At 34.7% G+C, this 20489-nt stretch overlaps 1 protein-coding gene across 2 annotated transcripts in view; it reads left to right on the plus strand.

The window, feature by feature from the left end:
• Nucleotides 1-20489, plus strand: part of KIAA1841 (KIAA1841 ortholog) — a 52209-nt gene that overhangs the window by 26312 nt on the left and 5408 nt on the right. Inside the window, exons 10-20 of one of the 2 annotated variants that reach the window (XM_012731582.1) lie at nucleotides 669-792; nucleotides 3080-3232; nucleotides 9020-9165; nucleotides 9895-9994; nucleotides 11183-11215; nucleotides 11978-12077; nucleotides 18644-18735; nucleotides 19227-19244; nucleotides 19675-19703; nucleotides 19785-19858; nucleotides 20322-20410. In XM_012731582.1, coding sequence (XP_012587036.1) covers nucleotides 669-792; nucleotides 3080-3232; nucleotides 9020-9165; nucleotides 9895-9994; nucleotides 11183-11215; nucleotides 11978-12077; nucleotides 18644-18735; nucleotides 19227-19244; nucleotides 19675-19703; nucleotides 19785-19858; nucleotides 20322-20410 — 958 coding nt within the window. The remainder of the gene's footprint in view (nucleotides 1-668; nucleotides 793-3079; nucleotides 3233-9019; nucleotides 9166-9894; nucleotides 9995-11182; nucleotides 11216-11977; nucleotides 12078-18643; nucleotides 18736-19226; nucleotides 19245-19674; nucleotides 19704-19784; nucleotides 19859-20321; nucleotides 20411-20489) is intronic. The other variant, XM_004691427.2, reaches the window with a different exon arrangement.

The following is a 20489-nucleotide window of genomic DNA, read 5'->3' on the forward strand; positions in this document are numbered from 1 at the left end:
AAAAAAAAAAAAAAGGACCCTCCCTGGTGGCACAGCCGCACAGCACTAAGAAGCCACTTCAGCATGAGTTCCATCCCCACCCTGGAGGTGACCCACATGGCCCTGCAGACCTCTCCTGACCCACCCACTGCTCCCCTCAACAGTGTTCTTCAGTTTGCCCATTCTGCCTCCCACTCTGTCTCTGGTGAATCCTCTCACGACCCCTGCACCTCTGATCTGTACCGCAGTTCTGTATGCATAAATAAATAAATCTTTAAAATAATAATAATAATAATATAAAGAACTAATACAATAATGAAATGAAGTCAATTTCTTGGCAACATTAATGAAATGTTAGTATTATTGATAAAAACTTATTTTACAATATGTGCAATTAGAATATAACTTCCATTTAGCAATATATACCTAAATACCCTGTTCCAAATATATTTATCTTTTAATTCCTAATCTAATTTAGCTAAAATAGTCTGGCATTTAATCTTTCATACTTTTTTCCATTTTTCACAGAAAAAGAGAAAAAATAAACAAACCCCCAAATGAAATTTTATCTACTGTTCAGTATAGTCCATTCCACAGCATCATCTGATGAATGCTCTTGGAAATTAGCCACAAATTTAAAAGCATTTGTTTAAAAACAAATTGTTTATATTAATTGCTCTTTTCCCCAGAGATAAGACTTGGGATGTTCATGAATATTTGAATAGTCTTTTTGAAGAATTAAAGTCTTGGAGAGATGTATATTGGCGCTTGTGGGGAACTGTCAACTGGCTAACATGTTCAAGATGTTACCAGGTAAGTTGTTTTTTGTTTTACTACCCTGAGAGCAGGCTCTTTTGATAGATGCTATTTAATTAGTATGTTTGCATGGCATATATAAAAATTATAGGCAATATCTGATAGCTTTTTAAAACTAACTAGTCACTGGATGGTGCTATTTAACAATGCTTGTATCTGGTATCTGGCTTCATTCTCTCACTGTATTGCTTCTTCCTTTTTTTATTTCCAGTGCCATGGTGAATTTTTAGAAAACCAAGTTTTAAGTGGACAAATCCAATCTTCCAATCTTTCAATGGAACAAAATACAGAATCCTTATTATCTTGAATTGTTTCCAACCAAACTGTTTCTCTGTTAGCCCACAAATTTCTTTAGAAATTCAAAAGTTACTATTGCAGAGAGGGGTCCCAAAAAGGTTTTGTTCATATTTTTTTTTTTAAGATTTATTTATTTATACAGAACTGGGGTGCAAGCCAGAGGTGTAGGGGCAGTGAGAGGCTTCACCAGAGACAGTGGGGAGCAGAACAGGCAGATCAGTGAAGTACACTACTGAGGGGAGCAGTGAGCAGGTGAGACAAGAGAGGCCTGCCTTGCCATGTGGGACACCTCCAGGGCTGAGGATCAGCTCGCACTGAAGAGACTGCATCCAGCTTCCAGTGCTGTGTCCGAACCTGTTGTGCCACCAGAGAGGGTCCTTTGTTCATTTTTTAATAATGAAGTCTGTAATACAAGCACAGGAAAGTTTGCTATTTTAAGGCACTTATAATAAAGACTATACCTTTTGTAGGTCACAAACACTCCTCATTCGTACATGTATAAATCCACAGTGTTGTGTAGAAAATTTCTTATGACTCTCTAATGTCTCCCATCTCCTCATAATTTTTCCTCTCTGGCTTGGATAATGATTTTCAGTAGAGAGAAGAAACATCATAATGAGATGTTTCAAATTGTATAGTTTCCACCCAATAGTCTCCATATAGCCTAATAATTTAGTGTTTAGCTTTTTGAGTAGAGTTTATTTTATTTTGTAAAATGGGTTTGAAACTTACCCATCTTATATACATATCAGTTTACCACTTTTTATAGCTAGATGCTAGTCGTCCATTGTATAAGTATCTTAGTGTATTATGTGGCCAGTGAAGCACTTTGTAGATTTCTAGTTTGGGTCATTTATGAAGAAAGCAAGTAAAACCCTTACCAATTTTCAGTTGAACATAAAGCTTTATTTCTTTTTGGTAGTTACTAGAACTAAGATAGAAAGGTTGTACGGTAAAAGTTTTACAAAGTCGTTGAATCATTTTACCTTCCTATTACCTATGATGGGAGTTCTAGTTGCTCCACATCCTCACTAACACTTGATATTGTCATGTTGGGTTGTTTTTTTAGATAATAGGTATATAGTGGTCTTTCCCACAACAGAGTATCACTTCTGAGCAAGGATACCAGGCTTCTAAAACCTGTGTCTCTTGTCAGAACAGAAAACTTGAGAAATATTTTAGCAATTTGAAGTTTGAATTACACTATTTCATGTTTTTTATGGAGAATACATGAGCTCATAGAATACATTGTGTGTACCTTTTGGCTTTTCTCCTATTCAGAAATTTTTACTTAAAAGCCATTGCTTGAAAATCATACTTGGAACTATGAATTCTGAATTATAGACTGTCTTTCCTTTTATGTTTAAGATCAGTGCTTAGAATTATTAATTTTATGATTTTCTTTATATTATTTGACCAACTTAATAAACATTTTTGAACCCTACTAATTTTATTAAATCTAATTTTTTTCCATCAGAGTTTTAGTGTTATTACCTAATTTTCATTAATACTGAAACTAAGTATTTACTTTAAAAATGTCAAAAAATAACCAAACGAGGCAAACTTTTGTTTCGTTTTTTTTATGATTGACCAGTTATAAAATAAAATATACATTAATATCAATGTAATTCATCTGAATTTTGAATAAAGTGTTTTTGTTTGTTTTTTAATAGCTTTTTTGTGCTGTAATGATATGCCATAAAATTCATAATTTTGGGTGCATTTTTAGTAAGCTTACAGAGTTGTACCTGATTTTAGTGTATTTCTGTCTCCTCAAAAAGATCATTTATGTTCATTTCCTGCAATTCCCCAGTCCCACTTCCAATTCCAGGAACCAAATAACTAACCTGAGTTGTGTCTCTAGAGATTTGTATTTTCTATACATTTTATGTAAGTGGGAAATACATTATATGGTCTTGAATAAAGTATTTTTAAGGTACATAATTTCATTATGAGAATATTTGATTGTATTTTTCCTTCTCTTCAGACATTTCTCTGTGTAGAATTTTCACATTGTCAATATCACTCAGAAACAGTGGTTTACCCTACCACAGCAAATTCACTTAGTACCACCGGCACTGGAATTTATCCATGCTGTAACCAAAAGGTTCTTCGGTTTGATCCCACTCAGCTTACAAAGGTAAATTTTGAACGTTATTCTTTTGAAGTTACGTATTTCCCCCTTTTATTGTTGTTAAAGTATAAAGCTAATACTTTAATCTAGAAAAGACTTTAACCAACACATAAGTATAATACAAAGTAGAAGTTCCTCCTTCCATCTCTCCTTATTCAACATCTGTTCTTCAAGGTAACCATAGCTAACAGTTTCCTTTCAAATTTTATAAGATTTTTTTTTTAAGATTTAGTTATTTATGCATACAGGAACTAGAGTACAGACCAGAGGTGCAAGGGTGGGGTGAGAGGATTCACCAGGACAGATTGGGGAGCAGAACAGGCGGATCTACTGAAATATACTGCTGAGGAGAGCAGCGGGCAGGTCAGGAGTGTGGGTCACCTCCCTGGCCGGGGAATGAACTTGTGCTACATTGGCTTCTGGACTGCTTCATAGTGCTGTGTTTTAACCCCTTGCACCACCAGGGAGGGCCCTCCTTTCAGATCTTGGTTTATCTGTTTCAGTAACACTTTATGTAGTTTTTCTTTTTTTTTCAAAAATTGAAATAAGGTCATACTATTCTGCAGTTCACATTTTTCACTCAACAGTATGCATTGGTTGTCTATGTCATTTCACTTAAATCCTGTGTAGTATTCCAGGATATATTTATATCATGATTTATTAAACCATTCTCCTTCTGGTAAGCATTTAGGTTGTTTCTGGGTGTTGCAATGAGTATTCTCACACAGGTATATTGGTACAATATGTGAATGCTGTTATATATAGGCTAGAATTCTAGAGCACTTAAAATCTCTAAAATGCTGTGTAATTCAGTTTTACAAGCAAATGAAAGCAACCTGAAACTCTTTTCATCATCTGTGCAATAAATATAAAACACCATACTAGGGTCCTCCTAATTTTTCTTACAGCAAAACTGAAACTATATTCTCATAAAATTATAATCCCCATTCCTGTTTCCCTTCCTCTCAGCTCATGACAAATATCACTATACTTCCTGTCTCTGAATTTGATTACTCTAAGTACTTTATATAGATAAATGATAAAGTTTTTGTCTTTTTGTGTGAGTCCCAATAGGAAATGGAATGGATTAGAGGACTAAATTAAAGAGATACTGAATGAGAATTTTCAGAATGATTGAAAAATATTTATAGATTTAAGAAATCTGGTGACTACCCATAAGATAATAGGAAATCCATACCTGCATGTATTGTAATGAAGGGGGAAAAAAAGTAACTTTTCAAAAGGTACCAGAGGGAAAAAATAAAGAATCCCTGCAAAGCATCAGTAATTAGAGTTTATATCTCAACAGTAGCAATGGATACCAGAGTCTAGTCCACTCATTCTTCAGTGAGCAAAAATAAATATTTAGCAACCTAGAAATCTTTAAATATATTTTAATAATGAAGGCAAAGTAAACATATTTTTAGACAAAAAAGTAAAAGGAATATACAAATAGACTGGTTTAAAGAAAATGCTAATAATCTTTTAAAATTTTATTTTATTTATTATACCTACAAAAACTGAGGTATAGGCCAGAGGTGGAAGGAGCAGAATAGGTGGGTCACTGCTGAGGGGAGTGACACACTGCTGAGGGGAGCAGTGGGCAAGACAGGAGATACCTGCTGTGCCAAATGGGTCAGCTCCCTGGCCCTTGAGGGGGTAGATGGGGGGGAATGAGCTAGTGCTACAATGACTGGCCACAACTTGATAGCACTGAGACTTTAACCCCTGCATCACTAAATGAACTTCAGCTATGTAAAACAATGATGGTATGCTTTGTGTGTTTTTGTAATATTTAATTATTTTAATGATAGAGGGATTTTATTTTTTTAAGATTTATTTATTTATCCATACAAGAAATGGGGTACAGGCCAGAGATGCAGGGGGCAAGGATTCACCAGAGACAGAATGGGGAGCAGAATAGGAAGACTGACTGAAGTATACTGCTGAGGGGAGCAGGGGGCAAGCCAGGAGAAGTCTATCACACAATGTGGATCACCTCTCTGGCTTGGAATCAAACTTGTGCTGCAGTGGCTGTGAACTACTTCATAGTGCTGTGCTTTAATCTGTTAACACCACCAGGGAGGGCTCAGATAGAGAAATTTTAAGCAATTGATCTATACTCACCATTTTAATGTATCATTTATAACCCACAGTAGCCTTTAAATTGGGTTGGGGTTGCAGTGAAAAGCAGTTTAAAAAGGTCTTGCATTATTTGAGAAGGGTATTACATTCCAGACTTTAATAAGTCAAGGATACATGTTACAAGTGTGAGGTAACCACTAAAAAGATAAAAGAATATGTAATTTCTAAAGTAATATGTATGAAAGAATGATTGGAATGATTAAAAAAGAATTTTTAAAATCCTTACCAAATTTAGAAATAACAGAGAAATTATGTAATTCAGTAAAGGGTAAAGAATATCAAACAGCAGATGTCAAAATGGGGGAATATAGAAAGATTTTTCTTTGAAATTATGAGCAAATAAGGATGCTCTTTGTCACTACATTTCATTCAAAATGACCTGGAGGGGACCTCCTTGGTGTTGAAAGGGTTAAGATACAATACTATCAAGCTACTGCAAGGCACTACAGCACAGAGTTCCATTCCTGGCCAGCCAGGGAGCTAACCCACATGGCACAGCAGACTTCTCCTGTCTCACCTGCTGCTCCCCGCAGCAATGTATTTCAGTTGATCTGCCTGTTTTGTTCCTCACTCTGTCTCTGGTGAATCACCTCACCTCCCTCACTTCTGGCCTGCACTCCAGTTCTTGCATAAATACATACATACATACATACGTACATAAATCATTAAAGAAAATGACCTGGAGATCCTGGATAGTCATTAATACAAGAAAAAGAAAAAACTATAAAGGAACTGTTATAATTTGTAAATGATAATGTGAACAACTTTAAAGAACCTATGTACAAATTATTATACAAATTAGAGTCAGTAAGGATTTGATTAATTTATTTTTATCAATGAGGTTAGAAAATAAAATTTGTAAAAGGAAACCATTTATAAGAACCTCCAAAATAATCAAGTACTGGGACCTTCCTGGTGGAGCATGAGTCAAGTCTCAGTACTATCAAGCTTTTGCCAACCATTGCAGCTTGAACTTGATAGGAGGTGACTCACATGGCTTGGCAGACCTCTTCTGTCTGCATACTACTCTCCTCAGCAGTGTATTTCAGTCGATCTGCCTATTCTGGTTCCCACTCTCTCTGGTGAGTTCTCTCACCCCCTGGCCTATTCCCTATTTCTTATATGCACAAATAAATGAGCAAATCTTTTTTAAAAACTGAAAAATATTTTTTTATTACAAAAGTTTATTTTTACATCATTTTGCACATTTTTTTCCATCTCAATTGTAATCCCCGCGGGTTTCCCATCACCAAATCACCCATGTGCCATCACCATAATCCTGTGCATTTCCCTCCCCCCACCCCGTTTTTGATCCCATTCCCCACTCCACCCCCACAAAATGTCTCTGGTATAGGGTTGTTCATTATTTTTGTTATTTTCCACCTGGTCCATTATACTCCTGCTATGAGTGAAACCATCTGGTATTTTTCTTTCTCTTTCTGGCTTATCTCACTAAGCATGATCTTTTCCAGCTCCATCCAAGTTGCTGCCAAAGACATGTGTTTCCCTTTTTTGGTTGCTGAGTAATATTCCATTGTATATATGTACCACATCTTTTTTATCCAGTCATCTACTTTTGGGCATTTGGGCTGCTTCCATGTTTTTCCAATTGTAAATAAAGCAGCAATAAATATGGGGGTACAAGTATCTTTTTCAATCAGTATTTTTGTGTCTTTTGGATAGATACCTAGGAGTGGGATTGCTGGGTCGTAGGGAAGCTCCATGTTTAGCAGTTTGAGGAACCTCCAAACAGAAAAACTGAAAAATATTTTAAAAGCAACAAATGCTCGTGAGGATGTGCTGAAAACAAGGAACCCTCCTAACACTGCTGGTCACTCAACCACTATGGAAAGCTCTGTGGAGGTTCCTAGAACACTAAAAATGGACCTATTGCATGCTCCAGTAATTCTACTTCTAGGAATCTACCTAAAGGACACAAAAACACTATTCCAAAAGAAAACCTGTATTCCTTACAATAGCTAAGATATGAAAATAACCCAAATGCCTCAAAATATGGATCAAAAAGATGTGGTATATTTACTTGATGGAATGCTGCTTAGCAATCAAAAAAGATGAACTCATGCCATTTGCAGATGGAGATGGAAGGGATAATGCTCAGTGAAATAAGGCAGAAGAAAAAAGATAAATATCAAATGGTTTCACTTATAAATGGAATATAGGTTTCAGACAAAAGACAAAACTTGTAAGCTGACCATAGCTCTTAGGATCATAGCAGGGGATGGTGAAAGTTTAGGCATCAAAACAAAAAGAGAAGAGCGCAAGAGACCTTGATGCTGGATCACGAGGTATTGTGTTGAGAGAACTACAAGAATTATACCTGAAAGGGATAAATCAAAAATTGTCTAAAAATTTACAGCAATGTATAAAATAATTATTAAAAAATTAATAATATAAAAATTACCTGCCCTATCAGAAATCAAGTGTAGTTTCATAAAGTTGATAATTAAGACAGAATGACACCAGAAAATAGAGATAGATGGAGCAATAGAAAATAAAAGAGAATAGAGTATTCCAGACTCCTCTGTTGGATACTTGACTGATGGTATTGTCATTACAGAACAATGGGCTGTGGATAGAGTTACCAGTAAGGAACAGTGGTATGTTGGAATATCTATATAGGGGAAATGGAATTGAAATCTAGTCCAAACTGTTCACAAAAAGAAAGTTGTGAAAGGAAAACTAGTAACACAAAGATAGTACCTAACAAGAAGAGATTTAAATCACCTACATTAAATAAATTACATTACAATATAATCAATTACATTAAATAAATGGAAAATGAGGATACAAACTCACAGATAGGGCCAGATATTAGTAACATATCTCCTTAATAGTTGATGATATTTTACCACATCAACCTATTAACACCTTAAGAAAAATAGACAGTGGGAACTTTACACAAGAATACATTCAGTTGCCCAGTAAGCATGAAAAAGAGCTCAGCCTCATCTGTAATTAGTGAAATACAAATTAAAACCACAGTAAGATACCACTACATGATCATCAGGATAACTGAAAACATCTGTCTTAAGTGTTAGTAAGGATGTGATATACGAGGAATTGTCATGTCCATGTACTGCTGATAATGATAAAATTTGGTACATGTGAACACATGTGCCAGTAAACATGTATAAGATTATTAATAAGAGTATCATTAATAATAATTCCGAAGTGATAACAACCCATCCTTCAACTATAGTTGGAATAAGCAGATTATATCTATTCATTTAGTGGAATCCTTTCCATTAAAGCAAATGTTGTTATTACAGTCATATAAACAATGTTGGACAAAACAAGTGAGATGGATCTAAACTATATTGTTTAGGGTTACATCGGTAAACAGTAAAAGTTGGGGTAGGGATTATATTTTGGGAAAAGGGTGGTGTTGTGATAGGTAATGGGCCTATGGGACTTCTGGAGTGTTGGCATTTATTTCTAATGTGGAGGTTGGTTACATGTATATTTTTTTATATTTGTTAAAGTGTATATGTTTAAGAGGTTTTTTTTTTTCCTTGTGAAATGATGGATATGATTGGGCAAAGAAAAACAAAACCTTATAGTCATCCTTAAATGAATGTTTCTGTAACACCCCAGTCTCTTTATAATCTAGTGTCTTTTACATGACAGGGCTGTAAAGTGAGAGACCATATGGTTGCTCTTGATGATCAAGGTGAAGGTAGAGATTTGCTGTCCTGCCCAACTACTAGAATACTGGATGATCTACACAAGCACAAAGATGTCATTATTGTGCCTTTTTCTAAAGATGCAGTTAAGTGAGTGGGCTGCGATGACATTGTACTGTTGCTTTATTTAATGGTTTCCATCTCAGAATCTTGTGTCCCCTACTGCCTCTCTAAATGAGTAATAGTTTATATTATTCCATAAGGTTTAAATGAATACATATGGTAGCTTTGAATAAGAGCAAGCAGATGTTTTTATTTGATAGAAAAAATACTTCAAAATAGTGAAGATCCAGCAGGAAGAAAAGCTGATATGAAAAAATGATTGTAAAGGTTGGCACCTGCAATGCAGTTTTTAGAGGACTGTTTTTATTTCCCATGTTACTTAAACTTTTCTTTAAATGCATATAATAGGGGGAAAGTTGATGATTGAGGCCAGTTGTGCACTAATTTAAACCCCTTGATTTCAGAAATTTCTGAAGTCACTTCCATCATTTTGATGTTGCAGTGAGCTGTCACTATGGGGGTGGGAGGATCCTTTGATAAAGGTTTTTCTCAAAGCAGTACCAATCATAGCAGCTCATTTCACCACTTGACAACTTCTTATAGTGCAGTGGTGTTTCCTTGTATATGATGACTTTTGTTAAGGGAATCTCTAGATAAATTGAAAAATGTAAATGTTGCAGTACATATGTTATACTTTAGAACTAAGTATTTTTTATGTATCTTAAGAGCAATTTGTAATAAATGATAAAAATTGTATTTAAGTTCTTAAGATATTGAACACTTCTTGATTAAAAAAGATGTCTTTTTTCTTTCAAGTGATTCTGGGCTTGGTCCCTGTGATGAAAAGGGGCTGGACTGTGATGTTTTGCTGGAGCCTAGTACACCGTGGGGCCCCAAAAGTGGGGAGCTTAATGCTGTGAGTAGCTTGTGTCACTTACTCTTTGTTTATATAAACAATTGATGGCATGTAATCATTAGCAGATAGTAGTTTTAATTGAAATTAAAATTTTCAGTTAATAAGCATTCAGTAACTATAACTAACCATTTACTGTATTAATGGATGAGTTAATAGGACCACTGGGGGCCTCCCTAATGGCACAGGGGGTTAAGTTGCAGCACGATGAAGTTGTTGGCAGCCACTACAACACAAGTTTGATCCCCACCCATGGAGGTAACTCACATGGCATAGCAGACCTCTCCTGTCTTGCCCGCTGCTCCCCTCAGCAGTCTGCCTGTTCTGCTCCCCACTCTGTCTCTAATGAATCCACTCACCACTTCTCATCCCCTGTACCTCTGGCCTATACCCCAACTCTTGTGTGTGTAAGTAAATAAAATAAATCTTTAAAAAAAATTGGACCATAGGATAATTAGTAGAAACATTTCTTGCCCTCAAAGAATTAATAACTAATAAATTTGAGTAAAAATATACATGATCTTAATTATTTTATATGGACAAAACAAATTATTTGAGGAATGAGGATAACATGAGTGAGATATTTTATCCCCTTCTACTTCTCTAATCTTTTTTTCAGTATAGAAAAATCAGGAACACATTTAGCTTTTCAAAGGTTTCAAAACTGAAATAGTTTTATTTTTTTTAAGATTTACTTACTTATGCATACAGAACTAGGGTGCAGGCCAGAGGTGCAGGGGCTAAGAGGATTCACCACAGACAGAGTAGGGAGCAGAACAGGCAGATTGACAAAGTATACTCCTGAGGGGGAGCAGTGGGCGGGTCACAAGAGGTCTGCCTAGCCATGTGGGTTACCTCTGGGGCTAGAGATCGAACTCACATTGAAGTGGCTGCTGCTCGCTTACAGTGCTGTGCTTTAACCCATTATGCCACCAGGGAGGACCCAAAAACTGAAATAGTTTTAAGGTGATCAGAAAGTTTTGATTCTCTAGGCAAGTTAATATCTTCTTAAGTAGAGGATATTAAAGACTGTAATATATACTTTTCAACCTGTGTTTTAAATGGTTTCAATCTAAAAGGGAACTTGTAATTTTTTTCAATTCTTCTATAATATCCATAATGAAATAAAGAGCTGCTATCTGGGTATATGCATATATATTAATCTCTGTTCCCTTTGTCTTTATGCTATAGTTCTTGTCACTGAAAAACTGGACTCTGCAACTGGTAAGTGAGCAGTTATATTCCATGTTCATAGGAATTTATTTCTTCCTAAATTACAGCTTAGTTTAATCTTAATGCTATCTCATTTTACAAATTATAATTAAATATATGTCATCATCTTTTATAGCTTCTAAAATTTTAACTCACATAGGATATTGAACAAAATAGCAAATAATTTTTCCAATTTTTTGGTTTGTTTTTTTTGTTGATTTTTTTCCAGTTGATTTTTTCCCCCAACTGTTTACCTTTTACTTTTCCATCTGTCACTAATATTCACAAGAATGAAATAGGGATTTGGTTTAGTGATGACAAATATATAGTGAATAGGTGCAGGAAACTGAAGCAGATATGGTTAAGTACCCAAAGTCACATCTACCCAGACGATGTACATGTGCTTGTTTAACTGATTACTTTAATATTGGCCATTATTGTATTTTAATATAATCTTCATATCACAGTAATACACATCCAGTTGAGTGGTAGATATTCAGGTCAACAAGTACTGAGTATTATTTACCCACCCTTCTGCTAAGATCTATAAGAAAATAAAATATTTGATGCAATGTGATCCTATTCTAAATGTAGATATTCATTGCCCGCTTCCTGGTTGTTTTGGTAGACAGTGGTCATTTTATCAACTCTAGTTTGGCTAATCCCATCCAACATAAATTTAGATAAACAGTTTGAAATAGTTCGCTAGGGATATGATAATCTTACATTTTTTAGTAGGATTTGTTTCATGGATTTTTAATTTTTTTTTTTTAGAAGCAGCAGTCATTATTTTCAGAAGAAGAAGAATATACCACTGGATCTGAGGTTACCGAAGATGAAGTTGGTGATGAAGAAGAAGTATCCAAGAAGCAAAGTATTGATTTATATGTTAAAATGTCTAAATGTTAAAGTATAAAACATAAATAATTGTATCCTGAGAGCTCTGATATAAAGGATGAGGAATTGGCTTTATAAGTCAGCATGGCAGTTTACAACATGGGGAAAAAATTAAGGAAACCATCAAGATTCACTATGGTGATGGTTGCAAACTAGAATTCAAGTGGCAAATATAAATGTGTTATATGCAGGTATTGATATAAAAGGCTACAGTATTCCTGAAACCTATATGATGTTATTATCCAATATTACTTCAATTAAAAAATCAGTTAATTAAAAAAATTCTCCAACCCTAGCATGTATACTCATAAAGTATATAATATATAAATTTCAACCTGAGTTTTAAATTGTTTCAATCTAAAAGGGAACTTCCCCCAACCTGCATTCTGGCCTACACAGCCCAGTTTTGGTATGCATAAATAAATAAATCTTTTAAAAAAAGAAAACATTTGGAAAAAGAATGTTAATAGAAAATTGCAGGTAAAATACAAAGCTGCTTAATGTTTTATAAGAGAAATAATTCCCCAAGTTTCATTTCACATTATTATAACCTAATAATGTGTCTTAAAATGTATGACTCACATCTGTGTTCCCAGGATGATTTAAAGTGACATGCAAATGAAACATTAAGTAATATCATTAAATTGTGATTTAATTAAGAATGTGATTTAATGCAACTTTAGAATGAACTTGTGTCAAAAATGTTCATCTCATTGAGAGAAATAACAGGAAATTATTTCAGAGTCAGTTGAAGACTTGTGTATATATAAACATTTGGAGCCTCCCTGGTGGCACAGACAGCACTATCAAGTTACATCAGCTACTGCAGCATGAGTTCAATCCCCAAGCAAGCCAGGAAACTAACCTACATGCCAGGGAACTAACCCACATGTCACAGCAAACCTCTTCCAGTTTTGCCAGCTGCTCCCCTCAGCAGTGTATATCTAAACATTTGCCTGTTCTGCTCCCTACTCTGTCTCTGGTGAATCCATTCACACACACACACACTCTGCACCCCTTGTACCTCTGGTCTACACCCCAGTTCTTGCATGTATAAATAAATAAATCTTAAAAAAAGAAAGCATTTGAAAAAAATGTTAATAGAATATTGCAAGTAAGATACAAAACTGATTAATGTTCAATAAGACAGTAAACCCATAACCTCCAAGATGATGTTTTCTACTAGACAACTCATTTGCATTTCTATTTGACAAAAATTTACAAGTTAACGTGAAACTTTACAAGTTAACGTGAAACTTTACAAGTTAACGTGAAACTTAATAACATCTTAATAACATACTACTAATAAACTTAATTAGTAGTAACAGAAAAGTCAGACATAGAAAGGACATTCTCAGAGAGTGAAATAATTCTTGAGTGGACCTGTTAAACAGTTCTCCAATATGATATCGAAAGGACATATAACGCCCTTTCTTCTTTCTAAGTTTCACGTAATTTTTCCATACATGTTGAATCACTTAATGAAAAAGTCAGTCCCTTATTATTTTTCAATTCTAACTAATGAAGGAGAAAATGCTACTATGTTGTTATTTTCACAGCTGTTTTAAGTATAATTTAATAAAATTCACTCATTTTTTTAAGGGTACAAATCAAGGAATTTTGGCATACAGTTGTGGAGACACCATCAAGGCCAAGCCTTAGAACATCACTTTAGAATGTTCCTTCTTTCTCCTTTATACTCAGTTCCTTTACCCACTCCTACCCTCAGGCAACCACTAATCTGTTTTTTTGTCATTATAGTGTACCTTGTCTTCGATTTCATATAAATGGACTTTTTTCACTGTCCAATTGTTCATTGATATGAGATTGACATTACCTTTGTATATTGAATTCATTTGTTCTTTGCTTAAATTCCTTTCTAATATATATCTCTTATTTCTTTGTCTTGCCTTTTTTATTACTGTGTGCCTGATATGAATGAAGGGGATGAGAACATACATTCTTACATTGTTCCCTGACTTAATGGGAAAACATTCAATTTTTATCTTATTTTTTTGGGTACAGGCCAGAGATGCATGGGGTGAGAGGATTCACCAGAGAGAGTGGGGAATAGAACAGGCAGATGTACTGAAGTACACTGCTGAGGGGAGCAGAGGGCGTGTCAGGAGAAGTCTGCTGTGCCATGTGGGTCACCTCCCTGGCTGGAATTGAACCCTGGCTAGAATTACAGTGGAAGTGGATAGCTTCATAGTGCTATGCTTTAACCTGTTGTGCCACCAGGGAGCACCCAGCATTCAGTTTTTAACCATTAAGTATGCAGTATTATTCATTTTTCATAAATGCCCTTTCTGACATTATGTTCCTTTTAATTTTTAATTTGCTGAGTTTTTTAGTGAATGTGTGTGCATTTTTCTCCATCAACTCAATATGATTGATTATGTTGATTTTTTTCAAGTATTCTGTAATCTCCACTTGGTCATGAAATACTCATTTTCTAACTACTTTTGACTTGCTAATATTTTTCCAAGATATTTGTAGTTTTGATTATTTTTTTATAAAAAAAATTTTTTTAAAGATTTATTTATTTGTTCATACAGAACTGGGGTACAGGCCAGAGGCTCAGGGGTGGCGAGAGGCTTCACCAGAGACAGAGTAGGGAGCAGAACAGGCAGATCTAGGAAGTACACTGCTGAGGGGAGCAGTGGGCTGGTCAGGAGAGGTCTGCCGCGCCATGTGGTCACCTGCCGGGCAGGCGGGAATCGAACTAATGCGGAGGTGGCTTTAGTTTCTCAGTGTTGTGCTTTAACCTGCTGTGCCACCAGGGAGGGCCTAGTTTTGATTTTTTTTAATGAAGTCCTTTCCAGGTTTTGATATCAGGGCAAGATTTACTTCATACAGTGAGTTGGAAAATATTCTTCATTTCTCTATTATGAAGAAACTTCTGTAGTATTTGTATTATTTCTTCCATAGATGTATATATAAAGTCACCTGGACCTGGAGTTTTTTTTGGGGGGGACATGGCAATTATGAAATTCATCTTCATTAATATAGTGCTATTTCAAGTTTCCTGTTTCTTTTTAAACCTCTTTTTAAAAGGTTTATTATTATTTATTTATGCATACAAGAACTGGTACACAGGCCTGAGGTCAGAGGTGAAGGATTCACCAAAGACAGAGTAGGGAACAAAACTGGCAGACCTACTGAAATATACTGCTGAAGGGAACAGCAAGACCATGTTTGATCTACCTCCCAGGCTGGGGATTGAACTTGTGCTGCAGTGGCTGCAGATAGCTTCATAGTGCTGAGACACTTAACCCCTTGTGCTACCAGGGAGGTGCCAGATGTTTTTTATTTATAATTCATGCCTTTCAAGAAATTTGTCCATTTTATCTAAGTTGGCAAATATATCAGCTTGAAGTTACTCATAGTATTTTCTAATTACTGTTTACTGTCCAAAGGATTCATGTGATGTTCCTCTTTTATTCCTGGTGTTGGTAATTCATGTTTTAGCTTTTGCCTTGACCAGGTTAATCTACAGGTTTATTAGCTCTACCAGTCATTTCAAAGAACTGTGAAATGATTTTCACTATATTCTGTCTGTATTTCTATTATTTTCATTCTTCTAGTTGGTATTTATCTTGTAATGAATTTCCTCCTTTTTTTTTAGATTTTTTTTTTAAAAGATTTATTTATTTATGCTTACAGAACTGGGTTATAGGCCAGAGGTACAGGGGACAATGAGAGGATTAACCAGAGACAGAGTGGGGAGCAGAACAGGCAGATTAACAAAGTGCACTGCTGAGGGGAGCAGTGGGTGGGTCAGGAGAGGTCTGCCATGCCATGTGGGTCACCTCCCTGGTTGGGGATTGAACTCATGCTGCAGTGGCTTCAGAGAGCTTCATAATGCCGCGCTTTAACCCATTGCACCACCAGGGAGAGCCCTTTTTTTTTTTTTAGATTCTTAAAGCGGAAGTTTAAATCTTTGGTTTTTTACTTTTTTTCATATTTTCATTTATGTTCTTCTTTCACCTTCACTGTGCTTTTTAGCACTAGAATTTATTTCCCTTTGTCTCTCTCTCTTTTTTTTTTTTAGTTTCTGTTACTCTGTTGATAATTCCTATGTGTTTACACAGTAATATTATTTTACCTTTGAACATACTTACAGTATTTGCTTTGAAGGCATTATCTGCGAAATCCATCATGCTCACCTACTCAGATTATATATTTTTTAAGATTTATTATACATACAAAAGCTGGGATATAAGCCAGAGGTGCTTTGAAATCTGTTTTGTCTTTTGAAGATTATTTTTTTAACTTGCCTAACTCAAACTATAAATTCTTTCTCTACTATGTTATAAAGTAAGTGGTATCTCTGCATAAGGGTTTTTTGTTTTGTTTGTTTTCCACTGTTTACTACTGTTAGATTAGCCTGCTCACAGAAGTCAAGGCAGCGTTAGTAGTTTGGTTGTAAGCCAAAGGTTTAGACAATTTACATTCATATTTTTAATCTTAAATACTTAGTGGTTCACCTGCTCAATAGGTTTGCCTTTGGATGTCTTGTTGTTTTCCAGTTTCAAATCTTACTTTTGATACTTCAACCGATAAAGCATCTGATATCTGAAACTCAAATTGTTAGAGGAAAACTTTCAGTCAGAGGCACAAGAAATTCCCATATGTCATCAAGAATAGTTCTGTCTAAAGGTAGACAACCACACCTTAGTTTGTCCTTGCCTTTTTATCTGGACTTTCTAGTACCTTCCATACACATGTGGTGTAATACTCAGCTAGGAATTTTGGCAAAGTTTGTGCTCACATTTCAAAGTTCAGATTTTCTGTGGCTTTCTCACTTCTAAAATTTCCAGCTTCTGGTACTTTGAAATCTATCATCTTCTTCCTAGAGTTCATAAAACTAATTACTTTCCACCAGGGGAGAGAATAATAATAATAATGAACAACTATATACCAGAGGCATTTTATGGGGGTGGAGTGCGGAATGAGATCAAAAATGGGTGGAGGAGTGCAGGGGACTGTGGTGATGGCACATGGGTGAATTGGTAATGGGAAGCCAACGGTGATTACAACTGAGATGGAAAAAGGTACAAAATGATGTAAAAATAAGCTATGATACTATTTTTTAAATAATAATAAAATAAAAGTAAATAAAAATTTAAAAAAAACTAATTACTTTGCTTCCCTGAGTCAGAAGTACCCTCAGTCAAGAAAGGTACAAACCCATAATTCTTACATAATGCATCTTTCAAATATAAATGCTCAAAATCTAAGTTACCTCTGATTATTTGTCTGTATCTAATATTTTCGATCTGTTGTTAATCTGTTTTCATTGGAAGGGATTGTCCAGCCTCTTAACATGCTCATCAGATGTCCCACTCTGCCACGTCCTTTGGCTATTTTATATCTTGGTAGTCTCCCATTATAATTAAGACACATGTGGGAGTTTAGGGCTTGTCAAAAGGTAAATAAATCTGAGTAGATTATTAAAATCATTTTGTTTTCATTCTATTATCAAAGCTATCTTCCATCTAGTTTGTTTTAATGGTTTTCCATTTATAGTAGTGATACAAAGTTTCCCTTTTAAGTTATATAGTAAAATTTGCATATAAATAATTAATGTTTGGAAATAGTGATCCTGATCTATTAACCTTACCTTCAAATACAGTTTTTCAAGAAAATGCCTCTCTCCTCTTCTTTTCTATTCTTCTTTTTCCATCAAACTTTCAGATAGAATAAATCCAGAATAATGACTGCTGAATATATTGCTCCTGAATGCAAAGTTGTTTCAAATCTTAATCTTTCTAAGTCATTTGTGTCTACTACCTTTATTTTTACCTTTTGAGCCCCACCTCTTTCCTAAGCAAAAACACTTTAAAGTTTTTTAGTGAATCCTTCTCTGCTGTCACTCTTGAGTCCTATTTTTCTAGGCTATTATTACTTTTAAAAGTGTGGAATTAGGCAATGACTCTACTGTTGAAATTAGTGTCAGAAAATAACTATGTCATGAGCCCTCCCTGTTGGCGCATTGGGGTAAAGCAGGGTACTATGAAGCTATCTATAGCAGCTTCAGCTAGTGTGATCCCTGGCAGGGGAGGTGACCCACATGGTGCAGCAGACCTCTCCTGTCTCACCTGCTGCTCCCCTCAGCAGTGTACTTCCTCAGTCTGCCTGTTCTGCTCCCCACTTTGTCGCAGGTGAATACTTTCACAGCCCCTGTACCTCTGGCCTGCACCCCAATTCTGTATGCATAAATAAATAAATCTTTAAAAAAAAGTATGTCATTTTCCTACATTTAATTTCACTGGGACTTTGAATTCATTGCCCTCATTTTTCCCCCCAAAGGTTTTCACCATGTAGAAAGATGAAAAATAATTAAAATGAACCCTTGTAGAGCACTTTCAGTTTGGCTTCTCCATAAATCAACTTTTTATTCAGAGGTAATTTGCTAGTTTTCAAAAGCAGTATTTTCTATGTCTTAAAAAATTTTTTTATTTGGAAGTAACAAATGTGTTAGTTTTCATTGGAGAAGTATATGGGACTTATGCCAAAACATTAACCATCTGTTTTCAGGGAAAAAAGAAAAACCAAAGAAGTTCACTAAACAACCAAAAAAACAGATGTCTTCACCCTGTGGTCAAAAAAAAGAGAAGACATTGGAAAAGGTAACTCTGAATTATCCATTACTGTTCTGTGGTTCATACCAAGAAATACATAAACAAGTTTAGACAGAAAAATCTGAAAATGAAAAGTAAAATAATAATGGAACTCTAGCTAGAGAGTATAAATGGATGACGAACTTCTGTATAGACTAAGGAAAGATCTCTAAGTTATATTGAAAAGTGAGAAAAAGAGAGTGCAGAGCTATGTAAAGTGGAATAGTGTACCATTTGTTTAGATAAAGGAAATATATGAACCTCCTATATGTGCAAAAAATGTCTCTGGAAAGCTAGATAAGAAATGAAGATTGATTGCTTCTAAGGAAGAAAACTGAGTAGGACACAGGACTTTTACTATATGTGCTCTATGTTCCTTTTCATGTTTGAGCCACTAATCAAAAAATAAAGTCATTAAAATAAGATAGATTTTTAAATGTTTTAATCAGTTCTATTTTTGTTACCTTTTAAAATAATTATTATTTTTTATGCCTTCAAAGGAAGGGATAAAAAGCCAGGTAAGTGTAAGAGAATATTAATAACCACAGTTGACTAAAAGAAAAACCATAGATTTCAAAAATGTGTAGAAGCAAGTTCCACACAATTGCACTGGATAAATTCTCCATTCATCTTCCTGCTAACTATCACAAATGGGCTAATTCTTAAAAGATTGCATGAGCTGGAACTTCCAGATCAGACATAAAGCTGGGTTCAAATTCTAGGTCCATATCTCTTTTGGAAAAAAATATTTTAATGTCTTTGAACTTGTTTTATTATAAATTTAGCAATAGCACGTGTCTCACATAATTACTAAAAAACTTAAATGAAATGCTTGTAATGCTCTTGGTGCAATATCTTGCACTAAAACATAAACTCTTTTTATTATTAACTTTGACACTAAGAATAAGTATTTTCTAATGGACCTTAATGTTTTCTACTTTTTTTTAGTCAACTTCTAGAGATGTATCTCCTTTCGTGTGAGTATTGCTCTTTAATCTGATCAGATGTCCAATTTTTAAATTTCATGCTGAATTTTATTTAATTAATTTTTTTAATAGTGTGAGTATGCAGAAGAATAAGTGGGATGCCACGAGATCATTGAGATTCAATCAGGATGCACAAAGAGAAGATGGTATGCTTTGTTATTGATAATATACAAATTAAGTAGAATAACAGTGATAGGAATTGTTCATTTTATGAACTATGCTGAATAGCTTTAAAGGTCCAGCTGGAATAAGACCCAGAATTAGCACATTCTCTTATATATCAGTTTCATTATTAGACAATCCCAATAAAAAATAAATATATTTTTTGCACCCATGGTTTTAAAGTCTCTCAGATTGACTTTGATTTATTTCACTTTAAAGGTGACTAAATATGTTTTAGGCTTGGTTTACAGTCCCAAAAATAACACCATTATTGACATATAAGCCATTTTGCCACTTGCATCCTATATCAAACAATATAGAGATAGAATTTCTATAAAACAGTGATATTTTCATAAACTTTTGATGATTGCAGACTTCTTTAAGAAATAAAAGTTGATTTATAAATTATCCTTATGAAAAAATAAGTATTTTTTTTTTAACCTTCAGACCAGCGACGTATGTCTGAAATTACAGGACACCTAATAAAGATGAGATTAGGTGATCTAGACCGTGTCAAGTCAAAGGAAGCAAAAGAAGTAAGAATTATGTACAGTGTTTTTTTCTTGCTTAAATATGCTTGCTTTATTTTTATTGTGAAGAGTATAAGAATGTTTT

This window comes from Condylura cristata, unplaced genomic scaffold, assembly GCF_000260355.1.
Source record: "Condylura cristata isolate star-nosed mole 26May11 unplaced genomic scaffold, ConCri1.0 scaffold00031, whole genome shotgun sequence".
In the NCBI taxonomy this organism is placed as follows: Eukaryota; Metazoa; Chordata; class Mammalia; order Eulipotyphla; family Talpidae; genus Condylura; species Condylura cristata.